The sequence below is a fragment of the Sander lucioperca genome, chromosome 13, assembly GCF_008315115.2.
Source record: "Sander lucioperca isolate FBNREF2018 chromosome 13, SLUC_FBN_1.2, whole genome shotgun sequence".
NCBI classification, from domain to species: domain Eukaryota; kingdom Metazoa; phylum Chordata; class Actinopteri; order Perciformes; family Percidae; genus Sander; species Sander lucioperca.
Window position 1 is genome coordinate 10,658,260 of NC_050185.1, and position 21,212 is coordinate 10,679,471.

The following is a 21,212-nucleotide window of genomic DNA, read 5'->3' on the forward strand; positions in this document are numbered from 1 at the left end:
GTTGTCGCATCTTGCCTCTCTTTATAATTTTGCCAATGAAGGGGATGTTGGGCGCAGCTTGAGCGCAATGTTTTAACCAAAAATATATTGGTATCATGAAAGTATAAGGACTTGAACGACTTCGGTTGTTCACCTACTTCGCGATATGTCTGCAGCGATGCTGAGGTAAAACTGCGGACTGAAATGCGGTTGTCTACTGGAGAGTATAATAGCGAGCTAGCTTAGCAACTAGCAAGCTGTAGCAGCTAACAGCTAACTAGCTAGAGTGATACCATAGATACAGATAATTCTAATTTAGTTAGCTGCTAATTTAAACTAAGTATTGTTAACATGGCTAAAACAGCATGTACAGCCATGTGCATTAAAATACGTGTTTTCTTGACTTCTCAGAGGTGACATAACGTTAAAGCTATCCTATTTTTCCATAGCTATTGCTACATTTAAGATAACTACGTTAATGCTAGTGATAGCTGAACGTAACCAGCGTTTCACTAGGTTTGTGGAAGACTAATTACACGTATTTGGCGGTGGGTGTGGGGATCCACCCCCAAGAAAATGTTACGTATGTTACAGTGTTGGGCAAGTTACTTTTAAAAAAGTAATTAGTTACAGTTACTAGTTACTTCTTCCAAAAAGTAACTAAATTAGTTATTCAGTTACAAATTATAAAGGTAACTAGATACTTCAGAAAGTAACTATTGCGTTACTTTCAGGTACATTTTTAAATGTTCAAATGTGACCCCACCTCCACCTCTCTTTAACAGAACTTAAAATACATGTGCATGTTCAATTATTTATGATAAATCTGAATGTTATAATGAAATGGACACTTAATACAATACATTATTATTATTATATTAACAGAAACAAAGTACACAAATCTAAACTATTTTATTGTTGCTGTCAGGGACGTCACTAGGATTGAAAGACTTAGGCTTAGCCCCCAGGGTATTTGTAACTTGCGTTTGCAAAGTCTTTGCACTCACATCTTTCGTTACTGTATTAGAGCTACACTTATGTCAACAACCAGTCAAGAAACCAATATGTTAACAAGTAAACAGTGACAGACATATCCTCTTTTTCCATTTCTAATCTGTTCCTTCTGTCTTATCCTTTAAGATAAAACAAAACCCTGATGCTAATTTCATGACTTCAAAATGCAAATTAGTCACATTAAACAACATCCAAAATGTCCAAAAACAGACAGAGGCCAGACAGCTAATAAGCTGGTAAGTTAAACAAATATGATAAATAGCAGTACAAGAAAAAGAAAAAAATAGGCATCACTGCATACTTTATCATGTAAGATATTAATAGGGATCCTATTAAAAGTGGCTACTGTCTAAATACAATAACCTGATGGCGGAAGGACTAAAAGATTTGGAGTAATGATCACTGTATATACTGTACGTACTGTATGTAGGATTGCTTTCATTTTATTTTCACATATCTGTGGGCATGTGCTCATCTTTAGCCTAGACTACATTTAGGCAACATCTACATATTTATTTAATTTATCACAGCCAATGAATGCATAAAGTTAAATTGGTTAGAATATAGCTAGCATATAAATATAATGCAATAATTTAGTTTAGGCTATGCATAGTACCTAGACCTGCCAACAAATGCTTATTGTTAGAAGAAAACCAAACAATCCATAGACCTATAGACCACTACTGACCTCAATCACGCCGGCTCCATCAGAATCAACTGCCATGCCAATCTCCTGCTTCTCTTTCTATCTGCTGAAATATCTTCCAGTATCCATCTGCTCAATGAATTGAAGGATACAATGGTAATAGCATTAACAGGGACCCTATGACATTTAGTTTTCAGTGACAACAACATTTTATGGGGATTGATATTGTTTTAGAATATGCCTAGATAGGTTATGTTATTGGCAATGAATAAAGAGTTGTGATTAGCTTGCTAAGTTAACCATTTCTTGTATTTCGCTCGTTCACTCTAGCTAGACTATAGTTTTCCATAGCAAACCAAAATATCCCCTTTCCTTTACCTCAAGAAAACGTAGCTAAAGGTAAGCAGGTAGTTAAAAACAACGTACAATTTCACTCTGTATCACTACGTGTAATCAATCTTCCTTTCACCATTAACGTGTGTATCGGTGGGTGTATGTGTTGGGGGGAGGGTGCATTGCGAGTTCAGACAAGAGTAGCGACGAGACGAATCCTCCAGTTACTCGCAACGCTCTGAAAGCTGCCAGTTCACACCAGTGCAACGAGACGGTGCGGTGCATCATCTTAATAGCACAACGACTCTTTGTACTTCTGTCTAACTTTGACTTTTCGGCTATTTTTTTGTAGCTATATATATATATATATATATATATATATCATTTGCGTCTAAATATGAATGAGGATAAATCGAATTGTTATTGTTGTTCTTATTATTTAGTGGGGGCGTAGGAACATTTTGGGGTAGCTTCAGCCCCCCTAAAATAGGCCTAACGATGTCCCTGGTTGCTGTGAGACTAGCCTCCAATCAAATTCCATGTATTGTATATATTATGTTTATATAGTGGATCGATACAAATAAAACAATAGTTTTGGAACTTTTGATATGTATTGCCCCTAAGAAGGCTACTTTTGGATTATTTGGGCTCGCCATACCTGTCTCTCGTTGACTGACTCGCTTGTGTTGTTCGTTGTGTCTGACTGTGCGTGCTTTCGAACTAGGCTGAATGATTAATTGCATTTGCGATAATATCGCGATATGTTAAAACGCGATTTCCTAATCGCAAAGGCTGCGATACTGTTGTGTGTGTGTGTGTATATACTATATTTTTACTTTTTTAACTGTCTAGTGTGTAATTGTGTGTTGTTCATACTATAAAATTATTTATTGTTTGTCTTTGTTGAATAATACAGAAGACAAAGAGCTTAAAAAATAATCGAATCGCAATATTTGGGAAAAAAATCGCAATCAGATTATTTTCAAAAATCGTTCAGCCCTATTTCGAACACCCGCCCAACTCTACCTCTGATTGGCTTACCATGAAATTTTACTCAACCTCAGCCAATCATCAGCATTTATTCGCTTGTCTCGTGCACTGCCCACTAACCAAGGAAGAACAGTAAAAAAAGTATTTGCCTCTCGGCTCAGAGATCTAGTTGGTCTGAGGAAAAAAAACAGCTTCAATTATAGTAATGCGCCGCATTTTTTGGCGGTAACGGCGTTATTAAGATGGGAAGAGTAATCAATTAGATTACTCGTTACTGAAAAACGTAACGCTGTTATTTAAAACGCTGTTATTCCCATCACTGGTATTTTGACAAAATATATCTGTGTACAAAAAGTTGTAATAACTAAATGGCACCCCAAAAGCTTAAAGACAAAACTTGCTAAAGAAGTCCATTGGGGACCAATTACAACATTAGTACCGCTATAAGTCCTACCTTCGTTATAATGGTGGTAATCTTTTAGGCTGTAGTTTGTAGGTGGGTCTTATGAGAGCCCAGAAGACCAGACTGAGTAAGTGCCTTTCCCCAATTGAGATGATACAGCTTTACAGACCAAAATTATGGGGCGTTCTGGTAGTTTTTCTAAGAAAATTTCTAAGTCAAGTTACTTCAAAAGTTCATAACTAGTAAGTTGCCCTCAAAAGTCAACCAAAGTACCACAACTCACAATACCCAAGTTTACAATATGAGTTTTGATGTTTCACTGCAACACATCACCACACATGCACAATACACTGTGGGGTACATAGAGCTTTAGAGTTTAGAAGAAGAAGAAAATACTTTATTATTCGTCGCATACGATACAATGTAGTGAAATTCAAACTCTGCATTTAACCCATCCTAAGCATTAGGATGTGGACAACCACATACAGCGTCCGGGGAGCAACTTGGGGTTCAGTGTCTTCCTCGAGAGCACTGACGTGGCAGACATTAGGTTGTGTCCTGCAGAGTAAATCGAAAGCTGAATTGCTTTAGATGTTGAATGGGATTTGAGTTGATGTTTAATAGAATCTTGGGTGATAAATAGTTGATTTAACAAAATTTACTTCATATTACTAATGCTAACAAGTTATATTAATCAGGATTTTTAACAAACAATCTGGTTAACAATCTAGTAGCTTGTAACTGTCAAGTTTACCATAACCATGTTCTTTTTCCTTGACTGTAGCACTACCAGCAAGCTGAATGTATTGGTCAACAAGCTGCACGAGTACATAGCTCATTCTACTCCTGAGGACAGCAATGGCACTCCAACCTCAGAGGATGCTGATGGTACAGCTTTTTATTAAGTTATTCGTGAGTGATGGAAAAATTCACTTCATATTTACATGCTTTCTAAACATATTTAACGGATATTCTTTTTACAGGTCTGACAAACAGGAGCTGTTCTGTGGGAAACTCAACAGAGCATGCTGCGACAAAGGTAACAGAATATTGTTGGTGTTATGTCAGAATCAGAAATAGTTCATTGCCAAGTATGTTTGCGTAAACAAGGAATTTGGTGATGACGGTTTATTCACGAGACTCATAGTCTCCTAGAATGAAATTGTTTGCATAAACAAAGATCTGGTTTGGATGAGTCATTACAATGTATATCCGATTAATAAATTAACAATTTGGAAAAGTGTTTTTTCCCCTCTTTTTTGGCGGGCCAGTAAAAATATACAAGGGGCCAGTAAAACCCTGATCTACAGTGGGTAAATGTTGGATACTGCTACCAGTGACAACTAAACAAATAAACTGTCTTGCTTTGTAGGCTGGAGTGGATACCAAAAACTCAAGAAGGTGAGTTGGTATTTCATTTATACCCTTCCTCCTCTTTCACTGTCCAAGTATGCCGCCAACCTGTGCGGAATGTTGCTATGCTCTGGAGCTTACTTTACTTAATTTTTTACTGATATTACAGAAAACCATCTGTTGTCATAAAGCATTCTGGGCTCGATGAATCTGGGGATTCAAGTGCAAGTGAGGACTTGGATTTACCAGTCAACGCAAATGGTCACCCTGATATCACTAGATTGCCAAAAGGTAGGTCTTAACATTTACATCATAATTCCCTTATTTACTCTGCCTCATAACTTTTCTGCGCAAATTGTAGTGCAACATTTTGGATTGGTGTCCATTATGTTTAGTTGCAGTCTTAGATACAAAATTGGTCTTTTAAATCTTGGGCAATGTCTTGGGCTATAACACTTAATCTACCGATAAGAGTTTTGTCTGTTGTCTTTGCTGAGCTCTCAAGTACCTGTATGTGTTTTTAGTCTTGCTGACTGCAAGACAGAAAAAACCATGTATGTTGACACAAATCAGTCTTTATAAATGAATGAAATATTTAGTTCTGTCCCCAGCTTTAAATTATGATTACATATTTAATATTGAGGAAATATCTTAGACTTATAATGGTGGTATGTTTTTTTTAAACAGGCACTGTACTGGTGAGGCCTGAAGCTGTTGATAATGGAAGAGATGACTTCAGGGGTCCTGAGTTTCGCAGCCGGAAATCGGGCGTACTTTCGAGAAGACGTGGAGGTCAGTCACTACTGATTGATATTGTAATAACATTTCACATCACTTCATGATTACTCAGGCAGCCATTTCTTCAGATGAACCAAAAAAAGGCACTTGTTGGGGCACTCATCCATCGACTGCTTGTGTACAAAAGACACACAGACTGAAAAAACAGTCCACTGGTTAAAACAAGCTAAAAATTCATTTCACTTTGTTTCTCAGTGTGGCTCGATCATTATCTTGTTGTGAGAGAGGTCACTAATACACCGACTTCGGGGGGAAAAAAAATAAAAAAAGCTCCAAGTGCTTCACTCCTACTTTGCACTGCTTACAGCAAGTTTTTGTATATTAACCAGTTGTCTTGCTCAGGGCACTCACATCTTTTAAACAGCCCGTCAAGCCATTATTATAACCATTTTGTTGCTAATGACAATGTGCTTTCATAGGAGTTGAACACATGGGAATTGTCAGTTGCACCGCATGCGGCCGACAAGTTAACCACTTCCAGAGAGATTCCTTTTATCGACATCCAGCTCTGAAAGTACTTATTTGCAAGGTGAGTCTGCTTATTTATGTCAGAAACAAATTCTCAATTTTCTCTGACCTTTAAGTCAGTATTAAAGTGCCCATATTATGAAAAAAATCACTTTTTCTGGGATTTGGGGTGTTATGTTGTGTCTCTGGTGCTTCCACACACATACAAACTTTGAAAAAAATCCACCCATGCTGTTTAGAGTGAGATACGGTTTCTGAATGTGTCCTGCCTTCAGTCTCTGGGTGAGCTGTTCAAAATCGGCACGAGCAGGCTAACCGCAACCATTAGCTCATAGCGCTAGCATGCTAACGCTAGCATGCTACCTCGTTCTCAGTAGCAAAGCACTGCTACAACACACACAAGTTCACCATAATCTACAAAAGAACTACTTACATGTGCGCCCTCATTTAGAAGTCTCCCAGCTAATCCTGCCTTGTAACTGACCGAAGTTGTAGAAACAGCCTTTCTTTTACTGTCTATGGAGCTAGCTAGCTGACATGATCTACATCTGAGCTACTGGGCATGTGCAGTGCAAGATAGTACAGAAGAAGAAGAAAAGAGGTCTCACTCTGTAGCTAAAACAGAGACCAGCTGAAAAGAGGATCTGCAGCAGTGAGAGAGAGCACTGCAGTACAACAAAAATATGGTGTTTTTTGAAAATTAAACCATGTAAACCTATTCTGGTACAACCTTAAAATACAATTATGAACCTGAAAATGAGCATAATATGGCTGCTTTAATATGTAATAATAATATAACTGTATTCAATTTTCATCAACATGTACATCTAAAGCTGGAGTTTAATTGAAATGGCAATAGGTTACAGACAAGCTCAGGGCTTAAGGGCCTGGTGCTGGATTTCCAGCGTATGACTATTTTAGAAAAATAAATAAATTAAAAAGTCCACCTGGGATTTGTTTTTGATGCGCTGGGTTTAACCAATCATCAAACTTCCGCCTACCAATGAAACGAGTTCTAGCCAATCAGATGCAAAGTAGGGTGGATGTTTGCCAAAAAGCGAGAGTGCTATTTGGTCTCGTGGTAACGGGGCTAAAAAAAAATGGAGGCAAAGTCTATCAAACTTGGAGCATGTAGATATAGCTTTAGTTGAGAAAGGAGTTAAAAGCAAACAGTGCTGGGCATGAATAAAGGACAAGAGAAAAAGGGTGGAGATGGGAGGCCGTTCAGCACTTGGTGCCTCAAATTGAGGGAGCCAGGTGCTTGCTTCTGCAGCATAATATACATAAATGTATATTTGTCTGTTACATTAAGGCAGTGTGTGAATTGTTTAATGCATCGTTTATTATTGTGGAATAATCAACAGTGTTTTCCAAAGTTCCATATTGACATGCACCTTAGCTACATAGGCCGACTGATAGGCCTATCTATGCGAGTCATGCAGATTTATGAACAATAGTTTTTCCTCATCTTTGCTAACCCGTCTCTCCCTGCCCTCTAACGTGATTTCTGTTTTGATTTAATTTAGTTTAATATAATATGGCTTTTCAATTAACCGCTTTGTTCACCTGTCTACCATATAAGTTACAGAGGGGATACACATTATATCAGGCTGTTTTTCACCTGATATGTGTTTCCCCTCCCCTAACATGCAAAGGGTCTGTCCTGTCATCATGTGTGTTATTTTCTGACTTTACCAGGTCACAATAAACAACCTGAGATAATATGGAGATGTCTGCTCTTTTCTAGCAAAAGTTACAGAGGATACACAAAATATCAGGCTGTTTTTCACCTGATATAATCTGTATCCCCTCTGTAACTTTTGCTAGAAAACAGATTATTGACACAAAAATATTGTTCATAAACCTGCATGACTCGCATAGATAGGCCTATCAGTTGGCCTATGTAGCTAAGGTGCATGTCAATATGGAACCGCGTCCAGGGGATACATATCCTGGCGGGGATAAGTACCTTGGTACAACACCGGCAACGACGGCTACCGCTGCGACTGCGCCTTCACTGACCGACTGTGTTTGTGATAAAAACAATACATGTGTGCACGTTCATAGAGGAACACGATTTGTCATTAACGATGGCCACTGTGTAAAAGCTATCTGAAGCCCAAACTGCCTTGACAAAGCTGTCTGTTTGGAATTAGCATGGCAGTTATTTAAACATAACAGCCTTGTCCCAGAGTTTAGATGTCTAGCTATATGAAAAGCTAAACAATGCAAAGTTATTAATAAATGTACATGAAGCAACTAATGTCAACATGGACAAAATCATGAATGTTCTAATTCGCTTTTTTGATGATGACCTGGCCAAAGTAACAACACAACAGCTAGAAAGTTTTGTTTTCACAATGTCATTGTAAGATTATGATATTATTGCAATATGTAAATCTACATTGACTCTTCATTTAAAATATGGGTGGAAGAAATAAAAATTGATCCAAAGCTTTTTACTTCTTAAAATTATGACTTTTATTATTGTGTAATGTAAGAAGGACTTTAACTGTTTTACCAGTCAAATTAACTTTAATGAGTGCATATTGAAACATTATACTGTGACATTCTTCGAACCTTTTTTTGCCAGTCTTGCTACAAGTATTACTTAAGTGATGACATCAGTAAGGATGGAGATGGAATGGATGAGCAATGCAGGTATGATTTGTTGTATTTGATATTTTAACTGAAACATAAACATTTCCCATAACTTACTTTGTACTAAGCTTTTATCTACTGTATTTATTATCTCTTTTCCCCCTCATGCAGATGGTGTGCTGAAGGAGGCAACTTGATCTGTTGTGACTTCTGTAGTAATGCATTCTGCAAGAAGTGTATTCTAAGAAATTTAGGAAGGAAGGAGCTGTCTGGCATCTTGGAGAGCAAATGGTACTGCTATGTGTGTAGCCCGGAGCCCCTTTTTGACCTGGTGGTGGCCTGTGACAGTGTCCTCGAGAACATGGAGCATCTGTGGTATCAGCAGCGCAAGAAGAACCGAGTAGAGCCGGAGAAATCTGAACTTTATCACATGTTGCCACACTTACCTCAAAACATTCCTTTGGATACATGGGATCACACTGGTATGGATGGTAATGTGGTGTTCAACTATAACGCACTGCAGATTTCTAAGAATCTTACCAAAAAGGCCAAACATTTAGTGGATTCAACAAACATCTTAAACCGGACATTTGTCAATTTCATTCATACTGTGACAACAAACAAGCAAACACCTGCTGTTCGCAATCTGTACTTGAACTCCTTTTTGTCAGTAGTTAAAGGTTTGCGAAAATCACTTGCCGCACTTGAGGATAGCCTTAAGGAAGAATTCAGTGACCTGGATGTCATGAGCTGTTGGCAAAAGTTATTTAGTGATGACTTTGATGCACAACCTGTAACAGAAGCAGATGCAGATATCTCTGATGAAAGATGCTTGAGTGACTTGCAGAAATTGGCAGCTGAACATTTGGAAGATTATGATTCTGACTCCAAGGGCTGCACAGATGGGAGAACTGCACATGCCTGCACTGGTGAAAACATGGATTCAGATTTAAATGAAGCCAGGCAGAGTGCCCAAAAGATTGGCCCGAAGCCTTCTGAAAGCGGTTTCAACATGACTAAAAAACTAGTAGTGAAACTTACTCCTGTACCAATGGAACAGGGGCCATCCTCTGATGCTCCGAAGATAGAGACGGACATCCACATAAACGATAAGTCAGAGGTAAAGGATGTATCAGAAGATGAAGAGACAGGTGTTGTAGGTGCTAAAGCTGACAGCAAGATGAGCAACGACAACTCTAGTGCATCTCTACACCCAGAAGAGGAACAAGGCAATAGACGATCTCCTCGTGTGAAGACAACACCTTTGCGTCGACCAAGTGATGTCAAGGCCAAAACACCTCGTTCTGCAGCAGACAGTGACAGTGACTCTGACCCCGAGGAAACCTCCAGCACAGTACCAGCCAAAAACACAGAAGAACAAAGTCTGAGCAGAGCAAGAGACGACTCTGACTCAGATGAAGTCCCTGCAGCTCTGCTTGAGCGAGCAGCTATGACACAAAGCTCTGATGAACCCCAGAGTGATGAGAATGGCGGAGAAGCATCAACTAAGGTGGCCAAGAAATGTCTCTTCTGGCTCACTAAGAACACCCCAATCTCACCGGAGAAGATGCGCTGCAAACGTAAGATGCTGGACCGTTCCCCCGAGTCTGACTCAAGTAACAGAAGAGTAAAATCTCGAAGAGAAAGTGGGACAGATTCCTCTAGTGATGATGTGGACTCGCAGAAGAAAATAAAACACTTGAATACGCTGAGGCCAATAGGGAAGTCTCACCTTGTCAAAAGAGAGGATCAAGATGTGGCTAGAAAGCAGGGTAGCATACAGGCTGGAAAGTCTAAGGCTAAAACTCGTCGGAAAGCAATGGAGTCGTCATCGTCCACAAGCGAAGATGAAGATGACGACGACGATGACTTTGGGAGTGAAGGAAGTGATCAGAAGATGAAGCCAATCACTGAAGATGTGGCTTTACTTGGAGCAGCAGCGTTCCACCAATCTTCAGGTGAGTCTTATATTTATTATTATATATCTAGATCTAGTTTGTCTTGTCAATAGTTATTGGTGAATATTTTATAGTTTCTTCACACCTCTATGACAGTAAACTGAATATCTTTTAAGTTGTGGACATAAGACATTTGATGGCGTCATATTGGGCTTTGGACAACACTGACATTTTTCACAATTTTCTGACATTTTATAGATTTATTGACGAAATAGTCAACAGATTAATCGACAACGAAAGATAATCCTTAGTTGCAGCTCTTAAATTATGTTATTTCTCTGTTGAAACAACTTTTCTGAAACAGCAATTTATGTTTTGTCTGAAACATCAATTTATGTTTCTAATTTTGTGTTTTTGTAGGAGATGAGGAGCAATCTGGGCCCTCGTGGGCAGCAGAAGAAGATGATGATCCAGAAAATAGGTATGGTTCAAAAAGCCCAGATGTAGAGTTTGTAAAACGCCTTAGGTGTGGAAGAAAGGTAACTTTGAATCCAAAACTCTGTGCAAAATCTAGCACCTATGTCATTAAGACTCAATTGCAGTCTATTCAAACAAGACCTAAACGTAGCTGCAGCAGAACCCCAGCAATCAAATACACATTCTAGAGATACACTGTGAAGCATACAGCCCACATTATGATGCACTGAGCTGAACCTGCCTAGAACAGACCTGTGAAGGATAAGCAACATACTCTGCTTTTCTATATCTTTTTTTTTTACTTAAATTGTATTCCTTTTCATTTTGTTAATACAGAACACACATAGAATGCTTGTCTATGTTTTATTTAGTGTGCAACCCAGTATACATGTAAACGCTTGAGAAACATTTTACTTACATTTTACACTTTACTTTATTATTGCCATTAGATCTTATACCTTGTGTTATTTCACCGTCCTACTATGCTGATACGAAAGGGGAAACCTTGTAATTGACCCACTTCCCACTTGGAGAGGTCTGAGAATACATTTGAACAATGACTGCAACTTATTTTGCCTTACAGCTCAGCCTGTTTTCAGTGACAGTATTTGAACATATTTAGAAGTTTTTGAACTAGAGGTTTTGAGTCTATTCTTCAGTGTTATTACAGAATGCACAAAGAACTGTTGTCCTCCAATGAGCAGCACTGTTTACTTGATTGTTATTTACAGGTGAAGTATAACGTTTGAAACATGCCTGACAGATTATCTGCACCCATTTACATTTCAAAAATTAAATTATGAAGTATCTTTATTTTGTTTAATCAACCCAAAGTTGTAAGCATGTCTTAAAACTTTTATGCTTCACCTTGAAATCTTTTTTTCTTGATATTATTACTTTTTAATTTACTCTACATAAATCACAGTTATGGTTAGACGAGTTAATTGACCTAATTATAAGATGGCAAGAGTATTGTTTGTTAAGATATCTTATATAATGTACCTGGCTCTGTAAATGCGCTTTAGCTTTATGTTATTCAGCTTTTCAGTTCTTTTTGGCACAAAAGTTAAATTCCTGTTGCAGCCAGTGGTAATTCTGGCCACAAAATATATTTAGTAATTCATCTACCAAACATGACTTGAGCTTGACCTAATGTCTGCATTTTCATGAATGGGTTGTATTTGATGCCAGTGTTAAATACATTATTTCAGAGTCTCATTTATTACTTTGTTTTGAAAAAGACTAACGATGGTATCGTGAACACCTGTAAATCTCAGGATTTTTCATAGGACTACTCTCACGGGCAACTCTTACTGTCCAACTGACACAAATTGGAAAATTCTCTAAGCATAGAACATGTCTCTGGTAATAAACACCCACAGTCTCACCCAAAACACCATAAACACTTGTTACATTCTTTTTAACTGATGTTGAGTTTTATAATATGTAAATCATGGTATACACCAATGGCCAATTGCAAATATGATTTGAGGTGCATGTCCATTGACATTCCTTATTTGATTGTTAAGTAGTGCTTTGCAGTCGTATATTTAAGGCATCAACATCAAGGCTTTGGTATTTACACTCGGTCACCATGATGAATAATACATTTTATTGTGACATAATAATTCTGTCATGTAGTCTCTTTTTTTAAACTAGTTCACATGCAAGTTACTAGCTCTGGAGTAACTTGCATGTGAACTAGTTTTAACTGCAGTTCCAGAAACCACAAATTACCCACAATCGCACCTAATGTAGTTTAGAGCAGGCTTTATGGCAGATTTACACTTACTGGAAGCCTTGAGTGCTCATTTATGCCATTGAATTATTTCAGAGCATGCATTTGACACATTTAGTATATTGCTGGCTTTATTGACTATGTCAAAGGTCTCAAGTAAAAGTTATAAACATGAGACCCAGGTGCTATTTTCCAAAATTATCTCAATGACCAGATGATATTAGTCGCATTCTAAATATTTGGGCTGTGATGGGTGGAGCTGTGGTTCTTCTTTTCTTTTGATCGTTATCATATTGCTGCAACTATTCCCATAACACACTAATGCAGCACTAACTTTAGGTATTGTCTGTATCTTTTAGTGTTATAATATTTGAAATACAGATACACCTTTTCAAAGTGCTGTTGCAGCTTGGGGACATGCACTTTTGCATATATGAAGTATGCTATAGTAGTGATAAGAAGGCTGAGATCTAGGGCTGCTCGATTATGGGAAAAAATATAATCACGATTATTTCGGTCAATATTGAAATCACGATAATTTAACATGATTACTCGTTGACTTCTGGAAAGATGTTGCAATCATTGAACTTAAAAAACAGTGGAACAAGTTACATAAATCAACACAAAAAAAAGACATACAACTGTGAAATTTGCCTTATTACTTTTCCTATTTAAACTTAATTTTTTCATTCAGAGCACAAGAGAAAATAAGAGTTTACTTGCAAAACATAATGAGCTAAATAATAGTTTTTCTTGATTATTCTGTTTTTGTGATCATTAAGAGCCAAAATCATAATCACGATTAAATTTTGATTACTTGCACAGCCCTACTGGGATCTTTCATTGTCCCCTACCAAATATATTTTTTTTTACTTGTAGATTTAAGAGACGGTGTCATTTTTGTTTCTCTGACAGTGCTGCTTTCATAGATATTCTCTTAAAGGGCTGACTCAGTCAAATTACAAAGGGATATTTTTCCACCACTGTTCATCTAGTAGTATCTAGCCATGCACACAGTCTCGGTTTCATCTGCTGAGATTTTGAGATTCCCGACAGCACCCCAGTACAATAGAGGTGATTTAAATTTTGGTATTGCTGCTCAAGGCAAACACCCGAGGAACAGGGCAGGGTTTGTGCAAATATTTTGGCATCGAAATTGAAGGTCATGTGACATGTTCTGACCTAGAGAGAATCTTCAGTCGTAAAACAATGAAGAAAATCTACTGTCACATGCATTCAGAAATTAATACAAGTGGCCATCCCAGCCAGCGTGTGTGTGATATGTGCCCAGTAAAACTGGATCCGGTTATTATAATGCATCAATACTCAAAGCACTGAGGAATGACGTTCGAAAAACTTTTTCCAGATACAATGACCTGGTTAATCTAAATAATTTACAGTCCTCACTGTCAACAGTGTTCAGCGGAAACACACCAGTGTTTATGTACGTTTTACCCCACTTTCTATACACAGAGTATACATTACTGCTGACCATTTTCTAAAGCATACTGTAGCTTTTAAAACCGAAGAATACATTTGTACTGTATTTAACTTGCAGAGACCTAAAGGCATAGTTCAAATCTTTTGAATTGGGGTTGTATGAGGTACTTATTCATAGTCAGTTTATCATCTACAGTAGATGTCGGTTGGCACTCCCCCAGTTTGGAGAAGCAGACAGGAATCCTGACACGGAAGCTAAGCAATGTACTGCTGTGGACGGGGGCAGCAGCTAAACTTATTTTAGGCACCTAAAAAGGCCCACCTAAAAAATAAATCTATATTAGTTTAAATGTACCCTATATTTAGAATATTTTCACTGCTTTACCTTGCTGCCAAACAGTTCCTAACGATGGGGAACTGAAGCCGTTCTATCGCTCTCTTCAAAGCCACCACACTAATTTTTACATAACAGGAGGCGCTGGTCTACTGCTGCCACAATCGGTTAGTATGTTTGTTAGTTTTGTGTTATGCGTGGTTGAATTTCTGTTTTTGTCAGAGTCTGGTGGCTTTGAAGAGAGCATTGATGTACACAACGGCTGTCTGATGACAAGGTAAAGTGGTGAAAATATTCTAAATGTAGCGTACACTTAAAAAGGTGATTTCTTTAGGTGGGCTTTTTCATAGTTCGCTAAAACACGTTTTGCTGATGCCCTCATCCACAGCAGTACATTGCTTAGCTTCCGTGTCGGGGCTCCTTTCTGCTTCTCCAGACAGGGGGAGTGCCAACTGACATCTACTGTATGTAATACACTGACTATCGATAATTGCCTCAATCAATCACTTCAAAAGATCTGAACTATCCCTTTAAACACTGCTTGACAGGTGAACAAGTTTTTGCGTTTTGCTAAAGCAATCCAGATAAAAACAATTTGTGTTAAAAAGCCTTATGGGTCAGTGCTTTCAAATGTAATGGGAACATTGTATATCTGAGAATTGAGAGTGGGCTATGAAACAACTATTATAATGCAAAAAGCGACCAAATTCAAATTGTGCTTTTAATGACATCCATGTTTGTTTCTCATGTTTTTTCCAGGTCGGATTTTCTGACAGCACAGCAGTGAATGCAGTGCTGTTAGGCAACAATCAGTTAAAACTGGGATATTGTAGCCTCCTATCGGCACCAACCCATTTTTTTTTTTTTAAAGTCTGTTTTTAGCTGTAGTTAGAGCACAACTTTGGTTGGAAAATGGTCAGCAGAAATGTAAAGTTTACATTGTTAGTAGTTAGTGGACTAAAACATGAAAAATACTGTTTTATTTAATTAAAATCCACACAGCATGCGAATACCAATGGCAATATGCCAAATTCACGTGTGGGAGTATGTTATTTTCCTCAGTGTTTTTCTGTTTCGTCTTTTTCCTCCCGTTTTAGCATGTCAAATGAGATCCAAGGCTCTGGCCTGTTACTGCCGCTGTCGCCTGGCATTGCTATTCTGTAATACGTCTTTTACAATAAACTCTCATTGGACATTGGATTTAACGTCAGTCAAAATGGCAGTTATCCTATCTGCAGTGACCTGCATTGACAACCCACTTGGACATCAGGATCGGACCTGTGTATGTAATGCAGGTTGCTGGGTGAGAAAGGGTGAATGCGGAATGGACAAACGACCAGAGAGTAGACGAACTCGAGCCAGACCCATGTAAGCTGTTTGACTCTTGGTTATCATGTTTAACTACATGCCAGCCCCGTGTTGGAAAATGCGCATTGAACACAGGTAGATGTAGAAGGGGGTTTAAGAGGGTAAATAATTGCACGTACTAATGAGTGTTTAAAACCCAATATGGTATTAAAACCATGAACATTTTACAGTTTGAAAACATGTTTATCATGAACTGTATCAGATTATGTGCATACTGTCCTCATTTTTGAAACATAATGCTCCACTGGAGTATAAAGGGGTTAAAAACAGTTGAAATTACATTTCATTCTGAGTAAATATGTACAGACTGTTAGTAATTTTGTGTGTTTTGTGTCCCACACGCTGTCTTTAACACAATATTAAATGGCTAATCGTACCAGAGGAGCATGCCACCTTACAGCCAGTTCTGTTTGTGTTCAAAAAGACTGCGAGCTGTCACGATTGGTATACCTAGAGATCAATGTAACTTTTATTTTCACATGAAAAAACCTCTGAAAAATGTGTGTCAGATTTGAACAAGCAAAAAAAAAAAACATTGTAGGAAATAAATTAAAAGTATCCCTTCCCATTAACCAAAGGAGAATAAACTAAGTATATGTCGTTCTGTTTTTTCCTGTAAAGAGTACTTGTAATAAATTCTTACTCTTCAAAACGTCTGTGTATCATTTCTCTCTTTCTCGTTTCTGCTTTTATTTTAAATGCATGTCCTGCAGTGATGTAGCAGTTTGTTTTAATTGGTCTGTGACTTGATGAGCAGAGCTTTATATTGGCACATCAGTAGAAGACTTTATTGTTGGTTAATGTGGATTGAACAATGGTGACTCCCTAAAGATATGTGATTAGGGTTAGAATCAATTACTCAGCTCAGGGAGAATCAGCACGAATGAATGATTTTGTTAAATTTTCAAGTTCCAGCTGTTATTACATTTAATTATGATTTTTCTATGAAGTATAACAATATCCAGCTGAAGACAATGTTACTGATCACGAAATGAACCTCAGGTACCTTTTCCTTCTTTTCCACTTTTGAAAGAATCGCTAAGAAAATGCTATTGGCTGAAATCAAAGCCAACTACTCCTCGGGCGAAGATCTGTCTTCGGATGAGGAAACGCAAGAGGATGAATCTGACTCGGAGGGTGAGAAGGAGTTCAAACAAGGCAATAAGGATAATGAAACGGATGAAAATGGTAAGTATTTTTTTTACGTAGCACATTTTTTGCTTTCCGCTTGTGCATCTTTTCTATAAGCACACATTCTTTCCCAGTTTTAGTCCTATTGATCAATAGTGGAATTCGATATTTGTACTTTACAACCAAAGTTGTGACAATTGGAAAGTTACCTTTTGTGAATTATAAAAGGGGGGGAAATGATATCTCTGCTGCAGGAGAAGACCTGACATCAGACTCATCTGACACCACGTGTGATGGGCCCAACTCCAGACACCATCTTCTCCGCCACAAACTAACCTTAGATGAGGGAACGCCAAGTGACAAGGCCGAGAGTGACGTAGGAAAGCCGGAGAGCAAGCGAAAAGCCAGCAGCAAACACCTGGGCTGTAAGGACATGTCTAACATTAGAAACTGAGCTGTCTGAACAGGAAGTACCTACTTTGCTTTAATATCTGACTTTGATTTCTGTTAAGCTGATAGTGAAAGTGATGGTGACAGTAACGAGTCTGAGCCAGAAGATCTTGGGATGAGCGAGGAGCTGAGTCAGTCCGAGGATGAGGCCGGTGAAGATGGACTCAAAAGGTACATTCATTTTAGCTGCCATTGTTAACATCAAAAACAGTAGATCAGGTAGAGTTACTGTTAGTCAGCAAACTGACTCAGTGATGTCTGTTCTGCAGCAATATCTATTGAAAGTCTGCTATCTGTGTCAGCCACCATTTGCATTTCAATAACACAACCTTTGCACATCTTGTGCTCTTTTAATCTTATTTAATGTCAATTTTGAAATCTGATTAATTTATGGTAAAGCATTTATTCCTGGGCTAATGTATCATAATGGTTTAGACTGTACAGGCGTTCATGATAGTGTGTCCACCCCTGCTGTGCACTCACTGAGCAAGTTCAGTGCGTGTTCCTGTAATAGAAGCCAAGAGCGTTAACAATCAAGAAACAAGCAGTCTAAATCAAGCATACATCAAGATTTAATTAAAAAAAATCTGACTTTCTTTGGACCACATTTTTATGCTGAATATTTAATCAATGTTGCTGTCTGAATTACCCAATGCATTGTCTGTCTATCACACACACACTTCAGTATATGTTAAGTACATAGTTCATTTTCATATCTGATTCTCTCCTCTTTTTAGCTCCAGATTATCCAGTAAAGAGAAGGAGGCATCGCGTAGTTATGAAAAGAAGATAAAAGTGCCCTGCATTTGGTTGTCTGACTCCAGCAGTGAAAAGGTAACGGCTGATGTTATAACTATTATTTATTATTCTTATCTGCATCTGCTCATCTCTAATGCCTTAAACTTGGGAGTTGGCTCTGGTGTCTAATGGTCATATCGCTTGTTGAATCTTTCTGTATTTGAGCAGAGTGATAAAGAGGATGGAGATGAGAACAGCGACAGTAAAGGCACCCCAAAAGGACGCAAAAAGATCCGGGATATCATTGAAGATGAAAATCTCCGTGCTGAGACCCAGGAAGCCCTCAGAGAGGAGGAGGAGAGACGTCAGCGGTTGGCAGAAAGGAAACAACAGATGGAGGACAGGAGAGAGGTACTGCATACACAGCAGGTCTAACCAGACCATTAAGCTGCATTGTCGATGACCAATGGATATTTGCAGTAGTTTTAACGCATTTCTGCAGCAGGACTTGCTCATTAGATGCTATATCCATGTTGATAAATGACAATAAGCACAGTGCATAAAAGTTTTGTCGCTGACAGTAGCACTATTTGGGGGGGTTTCCAAGCGGAGGAGCAAATAGACAAAATGCTGACTGGTGGCATTGTTTTCCAGATAATTGATGGAAAGGATGAGCTGTCTCAAGTAGCATGTCCCATCACCACCAAGCTGATTCTGGATCAAGATGAGGAAACCAAGAATCCTCTTGTTCAGGTGCACAGGAACCTGGTGACGAGACTGAAGCCTCACCAGGTGGACGGTTAGTTTGTGCTCTCTTGTCACTCACACTGAAGAGAACATTGCTTTACTATTATGCACTATACAGGCATGTTGACGGCAGCATTAGTTAATACAGTTGAGTCTTACTTTCCTTGTGTTCTTTATTCTTCCAAAAGGAGTCCAGTTTATTTGGGACAGTTGTTGTGAGTCTGTAAAGAAAGCCAACTCCTCCCCTGGAACAGGCTGTATACTGGCACACTGCATGGGCCTGGGGAAGACTCTGCAGGTGACACATATCCACCTCCAATATTCTTGTTTGCTTTGATTTATCCAAGCCAAATTAATACACAAAACGTTTATAGATATTGCTAGCTGCACAAAATCCCAAAGTGCACCATGAAATGAATTGTGTTAAAAATGTTATATTATGTTTTTGTGTTTGCTGTATGCACATCACCTAACATCACCTATCTCAAACTATGCTTTATTGTCTGTGGTCAGTTGTCTATGCTTCATACTCATAGCTGTGTTATTTTATAGGTGGTAACTTTCCTCCACACGGTGCTGCTGTCAGAGAACCTGAAATTCAGAAGGGCCCTGGTCGTGTGTCCACTTAATACTATCCTCAACTGGGTCAGCGAGTTCAAGAAATGGCAAAACAACATGGGAAAGGATAAAGTGACAGTATGAAAAATCATAAATGGGCAATACTACAATTTGTGCCTCAAGTGCTTTATGCCTTGCACTTTGCCTAATGTGTACAAACCCACAAATATGTTACAGGTTACCGAACTGGCTACAAAAAAGCATCCTGCAGAACGACTCAGGGCTCTGCAGCGGTGGCAGAGCGATGGGGGTGTTATGATAATGGGGTATGAGATGTACCGCATCCTGTCACAAGCAGAGAAAATGAATGAGGAGTGCAAGAAAGAGTTACAGAGCATACTGGTGGATCCAGGTACAGTAACTCTGCAATGGCATGATATTATTAAAATGTTTTCTGTTTTATGTGTTATTGCGTCGCTCATTGAAACGGTTTTGATCTGAAGCTGTCTTCTCAATATTTTTTTAATTAATTTTTTTTACAGGTCCAGACTTTGTGGTTTGTGACGAGGGACACATCCTGCGCAACGAAGTGACCAAAATCTCCAAATCTTTAAATGCCATCAAGACCCAACGAAGAGTGGTGCTAACTGGCACACCACTACAAAACAACTTAAATGAGTGTATGTCTGCACCACTACGTCATATTAAATATTGCCATGAGATCACACTTTGCTCGACAGTATTTTGAATATAATTCAAGGACAGAGTTATAAGAAATTTGCAATGTTTTTCTATTTCACATACTGAATGAATGTATGACAATATATATACATACTATATATATATATATAGTACCAGCAAGTCTACTTGAAATACATTACCCAGCATTTCTAGATATTTCAAAAACACAAAATCAGATGTCATTCATGACCCAAAACTGCAGTACTCTGACTAGATCTGAGTGAGGAAATTAAGTGTAGGCATGATGTTTTGACAGATATTTCAATAAAAAAAAACTCTTCATATTGACAGACCACATTTTACTCCCACAGATCACTGCATGGTCAATTTCATCAAAAAGAATCTACTGGGCTCACTGAACGAATTCCGAAACCGTTTCATCAACCCCATACAGAACGGCCAATGTGCTGACTCCACATCAAGAGACGTCCGAATCATGAAGAAGCGAGCACATGTTCTTCATGCAATGTTGGTCGGGTGTGTCCAGGTAAAGAAAAAGAAAACACTGTCTGTATAAGCACATTCAGTTTTGTTTTATGTTCCAGCTCTCACAACACTGTTCATCTTCTATTTTAGAGAAGAGATTACTCAGAGTTGACTCAGTTTCTGCCTCCTAAATACGAGTATGTGCTGGCAGTGAGGGTTTCACCACTTCAGTATACGTTGTATCGCTACTACCTCGACCACGTCACCAGTAAGAATCTCTCTTCACATTTTCACTGTAAGGAATGAAGATGTACAGTAATCACAGCTGTAGAAGAATCTAAATGTTATGAAGAAAAGGAGAAATCACACCATTTGAGTTTGTTAGCAGAATTGAAGTTATTTTGGTCTTCTGTGACTTGACAATGTTCTTCCTGACCTCTGTTCCAGTGTAAAATTATTGTTTTTAATTGTCACATATATAGACTATTTTCCCCATTTTGAAGATTATTCCTAGAAAAATATACTGGGGTCCTAGAGAGAACAATTTTAGTTAAGTAAAGCCTGACAAATTTGTGACATTT

General features: G+C 38.4%; 1 protein-coding gene across 3 annotated transcripts in view; it reads left to right on the top strand.

Moving 5' to 3' along the window:
* LOC116064704 (transcriptional regulator ATRX-like) overlaps nt 1-21,212 on the top strand; it is a 27,283-nt gene continuing 6,071 nt past the window's right edge. For 2 of the 3 annotated variants that reach the window (XR_004899124.1, XM_036008597.1), the window contains exons 1-22: nt 1-165; nt 4,150-4,253; nt 4,334-4,404; nt 4,738-4,766; nt 4,888-5,009; nt 5,406-5,510; nt 5,936-6,045; nt 8,578-8,645; nt 8,757-10,543; nt 10,904-10,964; nt 16,874-17,028; nt 17,226-17,396; nt 17,484-17,592; nt 18,159-18,255; nt 18,388-18,570; nt 18,814-18,958; nt 19,095-19,204; nt 19,459-19,602; nt 19,702-19,876; nt 20,007-20,144; nt 20,517-20,692; nt 20,782-20,899. Coding sequence is in view for 2 of the 3 variants with exons in the window: in XM_036008597.1 (XP_035864490.1) it covers nt 146-165; nt 4,150-4,253; nt 4,334-4,404; nt 4,738-4,766; nt 4,888-5,009; nt 5,406-5,510; nt 5,936-6,045; nt 8,578-8,645; nt 8,757-10,543; nt 10,904-10,964; nt 16,874-17,028; nt 17,226-17,396; nt 17,484-17,592; nt 18,159-18,255; nt 18,388-18,570; nt 18,814-18,958; nt 19,095-19,204; nt 19,459-19,602; nt 19,702-19,876; nt 20,007-20,144; nt 20,517-20,692; nt 20,782-20,899 (4,198 nt within the window). In the remaining variant the exon portion in view is untranslated. The remainder of the gene's footprint in view (nt 166-4,149; nt 4,254-4,333; nt 4,405-4,737; nt 4,767-4,887; nt 5,010-5,405; nt 5,511-5,935; nt 6,046-8,577; nt 8,646-8,756; nt 10,544-10,903; nt 10,965-16,873; nt 17,029-17,225; nt 17,397-17,483; nt 17,593-18,158; nt 18,256-18,387; nt 18,571-18,813; nt 18,959-19,094; nt 19,205-19,458; nt 19,603-19,701; nt 19,877-20,006; nt 20,145-20,516; nt 20,693-20,781; nt 20,900-21,212) is intronic. The other variant, XM_031319888.2, reaches the window with a different exon arrangement.